The following is a 15814-nucleotide window of genomic DNA, read 5'->3' as shown; positions in this document are numbered from 1 at the left end:
AAAACATTGGGCAGGGGTGACAGAAAAGATGAGAGGATTAAAAATGGACTCCTACACTTATTAGGAGAGATAAATGACTCAGTAATTAGGAAAAGGTGAACATTTTCTAAGTAGAAATGAACTAAAATATTTCAGAGTGAACAACAGTCATAAGAGGAGGAAAGAATTGGGAATTGCCTCCATCTGCCCACCCCACAACTACAGACAAACAGGTAACAAGTCGGATCTATGAAGGCCATACTTCTTCCTTGCCTGGAACCTATATAAAGAGGTTTAATGTAAAAGGCTTCAGGGAAAGAAACATTCTTTAGGGCAATGTGAGAACTGGCTAAAACGAGGGAAAATGTCTAAAAGGGAAATCTCAATGCCATTGTGTTTTTTCTCATTTTCTTACTGATTTCAGATTTGCCTCAAGAGATCTTCCTTCTTGTACCTCAGAAGCTCCTCCCCATATGCTCAGCTTTTATGGTTATGTTTGGTGCCCTAAACTATTCAGCAATATATGATACTAAGATACTTGACTATAAAGGCATTCAGCGATGTCATATGGAATTAGATACTTATTCTTTTCAAAGTGTCTCCTTGCAAAAGATACTCAACGTCGTTAATCATCAGGGAAATGTAAATCAAAACCACAATATCACCTCACACCCATTAGGGTGGCCACTAGCAAAAAACCAGAAAATAACAAGTGCTGGTAAGGATGTGGAGAAATTAGAACACTTCTGCACCGTTGGGAGGATTATAAAATGGTGCAGATACTATGGAAAACAGTATGGAGGTTCCTCAAAAAATTAAAAATAGAACCACTATATGACACAGCGACCACCCTGCTGGGTATATATATTCAAAGGTATCGAAAACAAGATCTCGAAGAGATATTTGTGTATCCACATTCACTACGGCATTATTCACAATGGCCAAGATGTGGCAGGAACCTTAATGTCCAGTGACGGATGAATGGGTAAAGAAAATGTGGTATATACATAAAATGGAATATTATTCAGCCTTTGGAAAGAAGAAAACCCTATCATATGGTATAGCATGGCTGAACCTTGAGGATACTATGCTAAGTTAAATAAGCCAACCACAAAGACATAAATACTACATGATTCCACTTATTCATGAGGTATCTAAAGTAATCAGAGTTACAGAAACAGAAAGCAGAAGGTGGCTGCCAGCAGTTGTGGGGAGGGGAAATGGCAGCTGGTCAATGGGAATAGAGTTTCCATCACACAAGACGAAAGATTTCTAAGTCTGTTGTACAACAGTGTGCACACAATTAACAATGCAACAATGTACACTTAAAAATTGTTAACAGGGTAAGATTATGTTATATACTTTTTGCCACAATTAAAACCTCATCAAACCAGAAAAAAAAAAGTCTCCTTGGAAGGACCTATTAAAATAGTTGCCTGTATAACAATTTATTACTGTATAATCCATCTCAGTCTGAAAAGTAACTGAAAGACAGTCAGTAACTGAAAGACTGAAAGTAACACAAAGACAGTCACATTTCCCTCTTCCTCATTCTACCAGTGCAACAGGTTGGAGAAACAAACAAAACCCATAAAACAAAAAAACTAAGAAAAATCTACTTTAAAGCCTAAATCAACCAGAGAATGACAATAAAAAGAAGAGTCAAATAGTGGTATTTATGCTCTATATTTTTAATCTATTCCTATATTAAAATCACTACACATAAACTTGATTGTATTCAGTCACTTCTAATCTTAAATAGTGAATTATACACAGACACACACACACACACACACACAGAGTAAATTATAATTGGAAACTCTTGTTATCTTCTCCTTACAACACTCCAAATATTTAATTCATTTCTCAAAAATTACATCATTCTTGCACCCCAATGTTCACAGCAGCACTATTTATAATAGCCAAGACATGGAAGCAACCTAAATGTCCATTGACAGATGAATGGAAAAAGAAGATACGATACATATATACAATGGAATATTACTCAGCCATAAAAAAGAACGAAATAATGCCATATGCAGTAACGTGGATGGGCCCAGAGATTATCATACTAAGTGAAGTAAGTCAGAAAGAGAAAGCCAAATATCATATGATATCACTTATATGTGGAATCTAAAAAAGTGATACAAATGAACTTATTTACAAAACAGAAATAGACTCACAGACATAGAAAACAAATTTATGGTTACCAAAGGGGAAGGGGTGGGTAAATTAGGAGTTCGGGATTAACAAATACACACTACTATATATAAAATAGATAAACAGCAAAGACCTACTGTATAGCACAGGGAGCTATATTCAATATCTTGTAAGACCTATAATGGAAAAGAATGTGAAAAAGAATGGATATATGTATCTGTATAACTGAATCACTTTGCTGTACACCTGAAACTAACACAACACTGTAAGCTATCACAACACTGTAATTTACACCTGAAACTAACACAACACTGTAATATACTTCAATTTTAAAAATTACATCATTCTTCAAACTAAGAATGAATAGATGTAAACTTTAGCTCATGGAAATTTAAACGCATATGACAAAATCTTTAGATATAAGTTGTTTCAAAACCAATATATCCAGTATCTGCACAGCACTAGTATCAAGTGTGACTATGCTTTCTATTTGTTATATATTTTAGTCGGATACAATATGTCTATTTAAAATCGTTAGGGAAAATATTCCATGTTAATTAAAGATCATAATAAAAATAATTATTAAAAAGTATAAAAAAAACTCAGCACTCCCTCAGGATTTCAAAATATACTCTAGTTGACAAGCTATGTAGATCTGTCATCCTTATCTTCTCTTAAGATAAGGAGCTAAACTTAACCAGAGTCTATGAAAGTTAAAAGTTTACCACCCAAATGTTCCTTAAGACACAAGTGCACTTTAAGGAGACAAACTAAAATACTGTAAATACTATTCGTGGGCTTCCCTGGTGGCACAGTGGTTAAGAATCCGCCTGCTAATGTAAGGCATACGGGTTTGAGCCCTGGTCCGGGAAGATTCCACATGCCGCGGAGCAACTAAGCCTGTGCACCACAACTACTGAGCCCACGAGCCACAACTACTGAAGCCCGCACGCCTAGAGCCCATGCTCCTCAACAAGAGAAGCCACCGCAATAAGAAGCCCACGCACCACAATGAAGAGTAGCTCCCGCTCGCCGCAACTAGAGAAAGCCCGTGCACAGCAACAAAGACCCAACGCAGCCAAAAATAAAAAAATAAATTTGTTTAAAAAAAAGTATAAAAAAATACTATTTGTTACAAGAGAAGTTGTAATTTATCAACCCTATATAAGAAAGAGAATGTACTCACCCAACTGTTAGAATAAAAACTTCAAGTTCTTTAATTTAGGGTGCTCTTTCCCCCCAATATAAAGCCATTATACAAGGCTAGATGAAGGCTGGCATCAGAAAAATGTGAGATATTTATTTTATATAAGACAAACACTGTGCTCAGAACTGCGGCAGGTGTGAGTGATGCGTTAGATACAATCTGCCATCAAGGAGTCTGTCATTCAACTGGGGAAGAAAAAGAAAAGCCCACAAAAAACCTCATCAGAATAAGATTAGATAGTACAAGAAATGATAGGAGATTCAAAGGACATGAGTCTATATTGTTTGGGAATTAAGAAGTTCTTCGTTTAAAAAAGCAGCATTTGAGATGGGCCTTGAATAAGGAACAGTAGGACTCTAATGGGAACAGACAGAAACAGGGAAAGGGAGGCATTCCAGAAAGGGAGGAAAGAGTACCAATGACACAAAAGAAAAAACACACAAGTCTGGGTTAGCAACAATTCGCAACAGGGTAGCAGTCTTAGGGTAGACACACTGATGAGATGGGATACAGGAACACAGCACTGGGCCAGACGGGTCAGACATGGGGTGTTGGTGAAGGGCCCTGGCCACTGGATGTTCCATCCTCATCCAGCCTGGTTGCCTTCTCACAGTACTCTATAAACCTACCCCACCCCAGTGGCCTATTAAAGGTGGGTAGTGGTCAATCAGCTGAGGGGGAAGGAGAGAGCAGCATTCCAGGCAGCAGGCACAGAGGCCAGGAAATGCATGCAGTGGACTTGCCAGCATACCCTGTAGGCGAGGGGATGTAAGTTCAGGGGGTTTGTGGGGTAGAGCAAGGGGGAGTATGGCACGACCGGGGACAGACCACAGAGGGACTTGGATGCTGCGGTGAGGTTCTTCTTTTGGACTTTATCACAGTCTCCTGGCAGTCAGTGAAGCTGGGGCAGAAGGATCAACCTGGCGTCCTTTCAGGGGGGGTTCCTCGAGTATCTTCAGCCGATTCTCGCGGAGGAAAGGCCTGGTATTGCTCCCTTGTGCACAGTGGAAGACGCAGACACTCCCCAGCCCCGAGCGCACAGTGGAAGACGCAGACACTCCCAAGCCCCGAGCGCACAGTGGAAGATGCAGACACTCCCAAGCCCCGAGCGCACAGTGGAAGATGCAGACACTCCCAAGCCCCGAGCGCACAGTGGAAGATGCAGACACTCCCAAGCCCCGAGCGGTAGCAGAGGCAGCGGGGGTGGTGGCAGCGTACTGACTGCACCTCCCATGGACCACTCAGGGGAGGGCCGACATGGGGGGCGGGCGGGTCGCGCTCAGCCCAAGGGCCCTTATCTACGTGCCCACAGCTGCCAAATGACTGTGCTTTTAAGTCATTAGTGAAAACGCCAAAAGAAACTATAAAATTTTATATTTAAAAATGTCTGTACCTTTGTGTTTGAACTTGCACACGCATGCTTCTGAGTATGTTTACCAGCCTTCTCTATCTGCCAGGCTCTCTATTGGTCTTTGCGGGTGTTACTGCCTTTTTTTTTTTTTTCCCTGTACGCGGGCCTCTCACTGTTGTGGCCTCTCCCGTTGTGGAGCACAGGCTCCGGACGCGCAGGCTCAGCAGCCACGGCTCACGGGCCCAGCTGCTCCGCGGCATGTGGGATCTTCCTGGACCAGGGCATGAACCCGTGTCCCCTGCATCGGCAGGCGGACTCTCAACCACTGCGCCACCAGGGAAGCCCCCTTACTGCCTTTTTATCTGTCGTTTTCCCCCTTCACTTCCTCCTGCTCCTTTTAAGTCCCCTCAACAAGTTATAAAAATAAATGAAAGGCTTTTTATTTTTTTTAAACATTTTTTGATGTGGACCAATTTTAAAGTCTTTACTGAATTTGTCACAACATTGCTTCTGTTTTATGTTTTGGTTTTTTGGCTCCAAGGCACGTGGGATCTAAGCTCCCCGACCGCGGATGGAACCTGCAGCCCCTGCATTGGAAGGCGAAGTCTTAACCACTGGACCGCCAGGGAAGTCCTATGAAAGTCTTTTGAAATAAAGTATTGTTTCTTGTTACAGATGAATGAGACATTTTAGTGTTCTCATGTTTTCACTTAGTTTTTTTTTTCTTCTTCGTCTTGTTTCTTTAGTTATGTGCCTTCCACTCCCCGCCCCCAGGAATCAGCCGCATTTAAAAAAAAAAAAAAGTCTCCCCTTCCTAGTACAGGGTATCTCTAGAGTCTGGAGACCATAGTAGGCGACGTCAAGTGAACTCTGCTGGAGATAGTTAAGAGTTTCTCATTTTATATCACCCTCTCCAAATTTCAAAATTGCTTATGGTCCTGTGCTGACTGTCCCATTTGGTTCTGATCTGCCCTTTTCAGCCTCAAATCCAACCAAATGCTTCAATCCATCTTACCACATCTTATTGTAGCTGAACAGTTTGACTTTGCACACACCGGTGCCACGGAGGGCTCCTGTGCCTTTGCTCGGGTTCCTCTATTCCCTGTTGGAATGTCTCTCTCCTTCCCCCGGCCCCTACTCTCTCACCTATTAAATCTTACACTTATAGCAAGGCCCACATCAACTTTACTGTCCTCCTTGAAGCCTGTACTAACATCGGTAATTACACTTATTCCCACTGTCCCTGTGTTCCACAGCTGCCTGTGTACCAGCGGACTTCCCTCCAAATGAGTGAACGCTTCAAGGAAAAGAACCAAGTACTTACTGACTGCTGGATTCCTTCCCCCTTAGTGAATACACAGTATGCCCTGCATATAGTATTTACTCAGTAAAAATTTTATGGAATGAATGTTTGCTCTTGAATGAAATCAATACACACAGCAGGGTGTCAGAATTTCTTTTCCTAACAGTACAAGGTGAACAAGAAAGCAAGCGATGCCTAACTTCTATTAGAGTGTGGAAGCCAGTTGAAGTCTTGAAATGAGAGCTCATGTCATAAATTGTTAAAATCCTAAAGCATTAGAGCACATTAAATTATTTAAATCCTCTTCATCTGAAAGCTGTTAAATACAAAAAAACTTCCATATACTTAGGGAAAAAAACCAAAAACCAAAAAACCCCATACCAAGGGGCTCCTAGGAGGAACGAAAGCAAGAATTCCACCCTGCTCACTTTAAGGATTTCATTAATAGTATGAGCCATTAATCCACATGAAAATATGAAAGTGAACTATATGCATACCAGTGGGAAAGTATTTTATTTTCATTAAAAACGGCAGTGTCAAGGACATATTGCTGATCACAGGTGATATTCTCAAACAAGGAAATAAAATTTGCTTTATCTCTAGATGCATGAAACCCTGTAACAGTTTCAAATCTTCAAGAATAAGCTAGGGCCGGATTCGTTCCTGTGTTGATGTAAGTAAGGATGAAATGAAAACTGCCGTGACTCTAGCCCTCTTTAGTTCTCCTTAAAGCAACGTTCTTGAAAAATGTCACTCAGGTAACAGGGACGAGAAGGAGCCTACAGGGTGCAGCAGGGGCAACAGAGCCGGGGGAAGGGTGCAGACAGGGTCACACCAAGCACATTTTTTTTGGCCATGCCATACAGCTTGCGGGATGATCTTAGTTACCCGACTGGGGACTGAACCTGGGCCCTGGCAGTGAAAGCACCAAGTTCTAACCACTGGACCACAAGGGAACTCCCCAAGCACTACATTTCTGAGTTCTGTCTCTGAATGGATAGTTTTTTGTTTTTTTTTGCGGTACGCGGGCCTCTCACTGTTGTGGCCTCTCCCGCTGTGGAGCACAGGCTCCGGACGCTGCAGACTCAGCAGCCATGGCTCACGGGCCCAGCCGCTCCGCAGCATGTGGGATCTTCCCGGACCGGGGCACGAACCCATGTCCCCTGCATCGGCAGGCGGACTCTGAACCACTGCGCCACCAGCGAAGCCCTGAATGGATAGTTTTGATAGCTCTGTTTACTTATTTCTGTATTGTAATAAAAAGAATCAACATTGTCAGAATATTAACGTTTACAACCGTAACAGAGAAAACATCCTAAAACGACTTGTTTCCTTATCAATATTGAATCCTTAGCAAGAAAACCTAGATTCATTTGGATGAGGACTCCAAGTCCAGATGTCAGAAACCATGGCGAGAAGAGTAATAACTACTGTTGAGTAAGTCTTCTTACCTACCAAGCACTAGACTAAACCCTTTATAAACACGTTGAACACAGTCTTCACACGAGCAATGTGTAGTGGACATTATCATCCCCTTTTTACAGATTAGGAAGTAAAGGCCCAGAGATGTTGGGCAATTCAGACACTGTTCTACAGTGGTGAAGAGAGAGACTGGGTTCATCTGACTTTAAATAAACCTCATGCTCTTAATAAGCTCATTAGATTGATTAACGTATTCTGCCAATTGAGTTTGGTGCTTGCACTGGTCCATTACACGGTCTACACTGCCGGCCCACTTTTACATCCGGCTGCCTGACTGTCCATTTAATTATCGTCAGCACCTTTAGAAGAATAGGATAAAAAAGAAGTTGACAGTTGAAATTTAAACTATATGGAGTGTATAAAGGGCCACCGATTTTTCTTTCTGTTTTTTTTTAAACAAACTTAGAATTCATATGTCATCCGTCTCCTCCTATTCATTCTCCAACCGATCAAGAGTTAGTACTGTCATAAATACTTGACTAGCAATCCATGACACTGACTTCAGTATGGCTGTATCTACGAGGGCACGCCTACCCTTTCCAGGGCAATGGATGACTCTGCCATCACCCTAAGATTTCATCACATGGAACATAAAGAATGCCTGGAAGCATCACCCCAAAGCCTGATTTACAGATATCCTACCCCTGGAAGGGATCTGATATCGCAGCCCTTCTGCTTACTCTGCTTGGTGACAGCTATTAGTTCACACCTAGGCGTCAGCTTTGAATAATTGAATTTCCATCCCAAGAACTTCATGTATTTAACATGGGGGGAAAAAAACTGGAAGGAAAAATATAATCTTAATGGGCTCTACATTTTACTCTTATGTGCTAGAATTAGGTTGTTTCCATTGCTATTCCCTTGAATTTTAAAATAATGAGTTCATGAATTTGACGCACCTACATTTACAAGACAATCTCCTATGCCCACCAGTGGTATACTGGGAAATGCTTAAAAACCAGCTCCTTGGGGGAAAAAATAGTAAGCACCATAATGCTGATTACAAATTTTACTAGTACAAAGTATGTGGAGTATATAATTTACAAATGATAATAAAACATACAACACTCTTTACTGTAAATTCCAGACAGCCAATTGATTCTAATAGAATGTTTGTTGATTTCTGCCAAACTCTTGTCTTGTAGCTAACTTACAATTATAGCTGATGAAAGAATATAGTTCTGACATGAATGTTGTTTGAAATTTTCATTTAAGTTAATAAGACAAAAGTGAAATAATGAAAATACATGATGAAGATATGGAACGTAGAAATTCAATTGTCAGTTTGTAAGTGACTTTTTTGCTGAAGTGGACAATATTTTTTATGTGTGCATGTAATGTCTATCTAATGTTAAAATATTAGATGTTAATTAGAGATTCGCAGTAACCACCACTACCTAGTATTTCTGTCATGTAGACACAAGACACAAAAGGCCGCTAGAGCAAAGATAATAGTAAAATGCAGTACAATAATTAGGAAATGATGAGTTTTAGTCTTCCTTACCTTTGTGTTTTTAAATATAATTTAATTGTACATCTAAACAATTTTTAATAATGGCTGTGCTTATCAAGTGGCTTATAAAATTCTTGAAATTTAACAATTGGCTCTCGTTGCTTGATAACCAGTTGACTCCAGCACACCACTGCCCCACACCCTCTCTTAAAATACTTATTTTTTGATGCTATGCACAACTGTAGGGGAAATTTACATGTATGAACCAATCTGTAATCCCAATGTTCTCATACTGGCACTACAATCAAAATTAAATCATTAGAATAATCACAATGAGAAACCAGAACGATCTTTGCCTGATTCAACAAGAAATCCCCCCCACAAATCTAGCCTTAACAATGCGAATTTTTGAAATATACCTTTTCATTCTTATTGCTATTCACGTTCAGAAAAATAATAACGAAAGGGTGAAACCAGTTCTCCACTGACTGATAAGTACAGCCTATACTCAAATATGCTGCACTGGGCTTCCCTGGTGGTGCAGCGGTTGGGAACCCCCCTGCCATTGCAGGGGACACGGGTTCAGGCCCTGGTCCGGGAGGATCCCACATGCCGTCGAACAACTAAGCCCGTGCGTCACAGCTGCGAGTCTGTGCTCTGGAGCCCGCGAGCCACCGCAGCGAGAAGCCCGCGCACCACAACGAAGAGTAGCCCCCGTTTGCTCCAACTAGAGAAAGCCTGCGTGCAGCAACAAAGACCCAGTGCAGCCAAAAATAAATGATAATAATAATATAAAGAAAAAAAATCTTATGAAAAAATATGCTGCACTAAAGAGGCTTTAAATGAAGTGACAAATGTTTTCCAAACAATACAATTCATTTTAGATTATTATTTTAGAAAAAAGAACAAAAAGTGTTGGGGTAATAGAGGAGAGATACTACCTTAAAGAGGGCAGTAGAAATGTATTAATCATTAGAACTCCCCTCACGTTTCAGTCACTTTATGCTTCAATTTCATTTTTTAAGAGCACAGGAATCGCCATGTATTTTCCATAGGAATTTTTAAATTTAAGTTTCTAGCTAAGGAGTGTGAAACTGGACTCACTAATCCATAATTAAATCATTTGTATTTTTCATATTACTTATTATTCTTCTGTGAAATAGAAACAATATTAGTCTTCCCAGTTAGGAAAAAAGTTTATTCACTACTTATGACTATTCTTTGTAAGTTACAGACACCAGATGTTTTCCACATTTACCAGCATCATACCACATAGGAAGAAACACCCCACTTCAATATCAAAAAGCTGGTGTTATGGTTGAATTGCAGACTCTGTGTGCACTTGGTCTGCTACTACAAGGTGCACGGCCGTGTGATGCTCTTGGAGAGCCAGTGTCTACCAAACACAGGTCTCAGAAAGTGCTACAGACAAGGGAGGTTTAATCATTTAGATAGCTGGTACCCCCCCTCCAAAACCCCATCCTTTAGGCCATTTAAAAATATCCATCATTCCCTGCCTTAGTTCCCAAGCCTACGGAAACGCGAGGAGCAGCTGATGACCGAGCGGACTCGAGTGAAAGAGCCCATCCTGCCTGGCTGAGCTGCCTGAGCTTTGGACGCTGGCGGGTTCCTTTCACAGGAGCCTGCTTTCCTGACTGTGTAGCCTTTAGTTGCACCTCACGCAATCCAGCTTAACTCTTCAGGACAGTTAGGATTTTATTCCGCCTGATACCTGCGACTGCAATACAAATTAAGTTTGGATGACGCTGTTAAGATGATGGTTGGATTCTATTTACACCGACTGACAGTTGGGTGGGTGGACACACACAAAGGGAGAAGGAAGGGTTCCGATCCGACCTATGTGTTGCTCTTGAACCTTAGCTGGCTGCCAGCTGCTGAGAGAAATCAAGGTGGCCACACAGAGCTGTTGGTGGATGTGGAGTCCTCTGGCCCCAGAAAAAAATGTGACTTTCTTCAAATGACCCTGTAGGGGAGCATATTATTCATAACCATTTCCCCACCTTTTGGAATTTCCCCTGCTTTCCATCTGCAGGAAGAGCTCACTGTATGAAGATCTGAGCATAGGTGAAGAAAAAAGGTGCCTTCTTACTGAATGTGGGAAAGATATTTACTGGATACGTACTAAACGCTTACTGTGATGAGTACTTGCTGGGAGCATTTATGTAGCTCCTAATTTCTTCAACAACCGTGCAACCTAGGTGTTGTGAATGCTAAATTCTATGTGAGGAAACTGAGTCGCAGAGAGAGAAAATAATTTGTCCAGGTTCAAAAAGTCTGTAAGAGACAGAACCAGGATTCATACCTAGCCTCCACCCGATTTGATTCTAAGGTCCCTGTTCTCTCTTTTTAAAAAACAATTTATTAAACAAGCAATATTCTTAAAATATTAGATTGGTCGAGAAGTTAAAAGTATACTTGTACTTTCATTTGGGTTTTAACTTCTGCTTCCCTTTTCAAAACACGTTACTTTTCAACTTAATGGAAACAATATTGTAAGAGGGAGATGTGACAGGGTTTTTATTGTCGCTGCTTCTTGGGTGGTCGTGGTATGGCGGCCTTGATTACACCCACAGAGAAAGTACGGCAGAGTCCCAGCGTGACACATCTTAACGTGTTTTATGGTTTGAAGGGCGGAATAACCAAGGTTTTGCAAAACCGTAAAACCCTGTGCAAGATCTTGATAGTAAAATACATACACATATAACTGTTTTCAAGTGTGAAAGTTCTACCTAACGTGGGATGTTCACAAAATCGAATCATTCAAAATCTGTAGAAAGGGGCAACAAGAAGCTTAATGATTTCTCCACTGCAACGATACCAGCACCTAGAAATGCAGCAACTTCAAAGCACTGTAACCTTGAATCAGTTATTTCTCCTAAAAATTTTAGGAATATGATTTTATCCATTTGCTGATACCAAATTGAGATTAAACTGAATTGTTGATAACTAGTGAATCTCAAAAGGAACAAAAGGAATAGGAAAGAGATGAAGGCGACTGAGGCATGCAACTGAGTAGAAAGTCCATGAAAGCTGAATGTTACGATGATATAATTTTGATGGAGAAACCAGGAAATACTAACTTTCAGAGCGGGCTGGTGTTACAAACTGCATGGTAGATGCTATGTGTATACGTTTCAGTTCTTAGAAGACAGAACTACACTTGCAAAGTTTTGGGTGCACATAGCTATAGAGACAAAGACATTATTTTTCTAAAATCTGCCTCTTTTAAATGTTATATAAAAGGCAGAGAAAAAAAACGATATGAACTCTAAGAGGATGCATTCAAAAACAGATTACAGGAGATTATTATCTCCTGAAGGAAAGCAGTGTATAAAGACTTCAGGAGCATATACTGGCCCTGGGCACCAAGACGCTGTTCGTACCTGCCTAATACAGATTTTTTTTGGCACTACAAAGTCCAATGTGATTTTTAGAACATTATTTTTTAAAATTTTTTTTCTGTAGGCAAAAATATCAAAGAAGAGAGGCAGAAAATGATCTCAGGAAAAAAAAAAAAGAAAGAAAGAAAAGAAAACCCCAGGAAGAAAGCTGTCATGTTCTGTGTTTCAACTTCACAAAAGAATTCTATCTAGAGGTTGAGCCTTTCCAATCTATCTCTTGTCACTCAGGATATGAAACTCTAATTTAGTGGCGTGGCCAGTTGAGGCTCACACTTCAATATGCTGACGAGCTGAAGCAGGAGGTGCTTCACTCCCTTACTTCTGGTTTCCATCCTCGGTTGGCTCCTTACCTGCAAACTACGACAGTCACTTGCTGTGTAAGCTGTTAACAATTCTAAGGCAGGGGAGGAGAATCAGTGGACACCTGAGTTTCACTAGATGAAAAGTTACATCACCCTGCCTCACCTCGGCCCCCTCCGTCTCCAGGGAATTGTTGAATTTTATATAAAGCCTATTTATAAACCACTGCAAGTGATACCTGCCTTCATCTTGCCCTGTGACATCACCTTCTCATCAATAATTTAAACCTAAGAAATGGATTAAAGGGACTCTGAAGGGACTTCTCACACATGGAAAAAGAGAAACCAACTAAACTCTCCAAAATATTCATTCACTCCTCTTACCTTGTTCTTTGATCTGACGAATTTGCTTCACAGTTTCTTTTAAGATTGCACATTTGTCAGGTTTGAAGTTAAAGTTGTCTATATCGTTAAAATTAGCAAAAATCAGCTCTGCAAGTTCTTCAATATATTTATTTTCCTGTTCACGATTACGTTTCTCAGTGCTCCTCTTGGGGCTATTACGAAAAAGATAAGCATGTTAACCAAGTTCTAAAATAAAGAGAGCAAACAAAAGTTACTTATAGAAACATGGAATACTTTGGTGGAAAAAAACCCTCAAATCTGCCCTAAATGTTGCATGTTTTTTTTTTCTGAAATCAAACTTACCCCAGTTGGTGATTACATATTTACCTGTGTGATCATTTGTTCAATGTGTTTCATGTCTCCCACTGGACTTGTAAGCTTCACAAGGACAAGGACAGGATGATTTGCTCACCACTGTGCTTAACGCAACGCTTGGTAACAAAGAGGTATCAAATTCATTGTTCAATAAGTAAAGAAGAGTTTTAGAAACATAAGGGAGCTCACGCTTATAAAAATTTATTTAAGATTAATAAAAGAAGGGAAGTTAATCTAGTTAAAATAGGAATAAATAAACTTCAATGATTTTTGATAAAGCACAGCAAAATGATGAAAATAAATTTTTATGATTTCATAGACTTCTTTAGGATGTTCATAATCAAACCCAACGGCCTTTTAAGATAACGTTAAAAACCACAGTACAGCTAGAAACAAAAGCGAAACTGGCCCAGGGTCTTTGTTAACTGTCCAAGCTGAATGACATGCAAAACGTAAACAAATGGTCCAAGTTCGACTTGAGTTTGAGAACGTTAATGGAAGGGAGGGAAAAAATAAAAACTGGCAAGATCTCCTCATCTGAATTTGAGGAAATAGCAAACTCAAAAGTTCCCTTTGGTAATTACAGCATACAATTTTTTTCTCAAGTACGGTAGAGTCCACTGGATGACATTCAAACAATACAATAAATAAGAAAAGCAAGTTGTTTAATGCAGCAGCTCTCTGTATTCTTAATATATAATTATTTGTATGTAATGCCAATTTATAAAATCTTGTAATGTGTAGTAGACATTCATATGTTTGCCTCTAAATATTAGCTTTATTCTCATGTACTAATAAACCTAAGATAGAACACAATCTCTCCACTTTATAGTGGTTGCACGAGTTGTCCAAGATCACCTAGTGAGTGACTGGTAGAGCAGCGACCAGAATTGGTTTTGCTAAGCCTCATCTTCACTCCTGGCTTCCACCCTATTAATTCCAGGGAAAGGGAGACAATGGCTGCCATGCGCAGAAGAGCTAAGTTCCCATTCTGAACCTCTCTACCCCCTTCACCTCCCTCCATCACCCCTGCCCCCCCAAAGATGCCAACGAAATGACACATGGGTGGGAAGGAGGGGCTGTGCTCCAAGGCCCGGGGGAGGCAGGCGTTGTGCTCACCCCAAGAACCAGCAGAGCACTGGTGAGAGAACAGCCTCCATGAACCAGCTGGCCTCCTCAGCCAGGACTGCCGGGCCCTGAAGGCGGTTTGACAGACAGAAGGCTGAGGCTGGCCAGGAAGGCCCAGAGAACCTACAGGCCACACACAGGAGATGGGGGCTGCGGTGTAGACGGTGGCCTTTTTTTTTTTTTTTTTGCAGTACGGAAAATTCCTAGGAATGGAACTGATAGTTCAAAAGAAGATATGTATTTATAATTTTAACAGATACTGCTAAATTACCCTGCATGGAGGTTATAACAACTCATACTTCCACCCATAATATATGATATGCAACTTGTTTTAAAATTATTTGTTTTATTCACTGAAGACCCACAGTCTTTATCACCAATTCAAAAGCAAGGGGATTCAACATTTCATTTCTTGCTCTTAAATATAAAAAAAAAGAAAGAGAGGGCTTCCCTGGTGGCGCAGTGGTTGAGAGTCCGCCTGCCGATGCAGGGGACACGGGTTCGTGCCCCGGTCCGGGAAGATCCCACATGCCGCGGAGCGGCTGGACCTGTGAGCCATGGCTGCTGAGCCTGCATGCCCGGAGCCTGTGCTCCGCAACGGGAGAGGCCACAGCAGTGAGAGGCCCGTGTACCGCAAAAAAAAAAGAAAAAAAAAGAAAGAAAGAAAGAATAAAAGCCAGTATAAATATAACAGCAAACTTTTTTACTATGGGTTATCTTGTCATTATGACATTCTGAAAGCAAACAGGAGTAAAAATGTGAAAAGTTCAAGATTATATAGAATAAACTGGTTTTAAGAGTCAAAGTACACAGGGGACCCAGAAGTATGTAGCTTTCCTCTTCTTGTAAAGAATAATAAAATCTGTAACCGATTAGCATATCTAAAATGTAAATAATACATAACTAAATAATACATAACTGTCCAAAGGCTTGACAGTTAGGGAGAAAAACCAAAGAGCATCTGAATCAGGTGTGAAATCAGTGTGATAAAATATCAAAGGCTCATGCATGTGGCTTTCATGGGCAATACTGGTTGTGTTCTCAGTGAGAATCTAACCTGGGTCCAAGTTGGTCAGGACATTCCTTACGCTTTCTTGTCTCTGCCCTGGATGGGTCAGAGGTATTTTCTCCCATCCCACTCATCTTGAACACATATCAGCAACTGAAACAGAAAACAAGGAGAAAACAAGTGAAGAGAGCTGATGATCAATTTACCAACAATAAAAAAAAGCTATGGCTTTAATCAGAAATTTGACAGCAGCAATTAACACACTGTTTTGACTTATGTGCATGTATAATTCCCAATGAAA

General features: G+C 40.6%; 1 protein-coding gene across 3 annotated transcripts in view; it reads right to left on the bottom strand.

The window, feature by feature from the left end:
• Positions 1-15814, bottom strand: part of NCOA2 (nuclear receptor coactivator 2) — a 271625-nt gene that overhangs the window by 79508 nt on the left and 176303 nt on the right. For all 3 annotated transcript variants that reach the window (XM_082674475.1, XM_082674477.1, XM_082674476.1), the window contains exons 3-4: positions 15562-15666; positions 13041-13213 (exon numbers count right to left, since the gene is read on the bottom strand). In XM_082674475.1, the coding sequence (XP_082530601.1) occupies positions 13041-13213; positions 15562-15647 (259 nt within the window). In that variant the 5' untranslated portion in view covers positions 15648-15666. The remainder of the gene's footprint in view (positions 1-13040; positions 13214-15561; positions 15667-15814) is intronic.

The sequence above is a fragment of the Grampus griseus genome, assembly GCF_964374135.1.
Source record: "Grampus griseus genome assembly, chromosome: 17".
In the NCBI taxonomy this organism is placed as follows: domain Eukaryota; kingdom Metazoa; phylum Chordata; class Mammalia; order Artiodactyla; family Delphinidae; genus Grampus; species Grampus griseus.
Note: the sequence above shows the minus strand (reverse complement) of the source record. Positions and strands in the feature narration are given on the sequence as shown.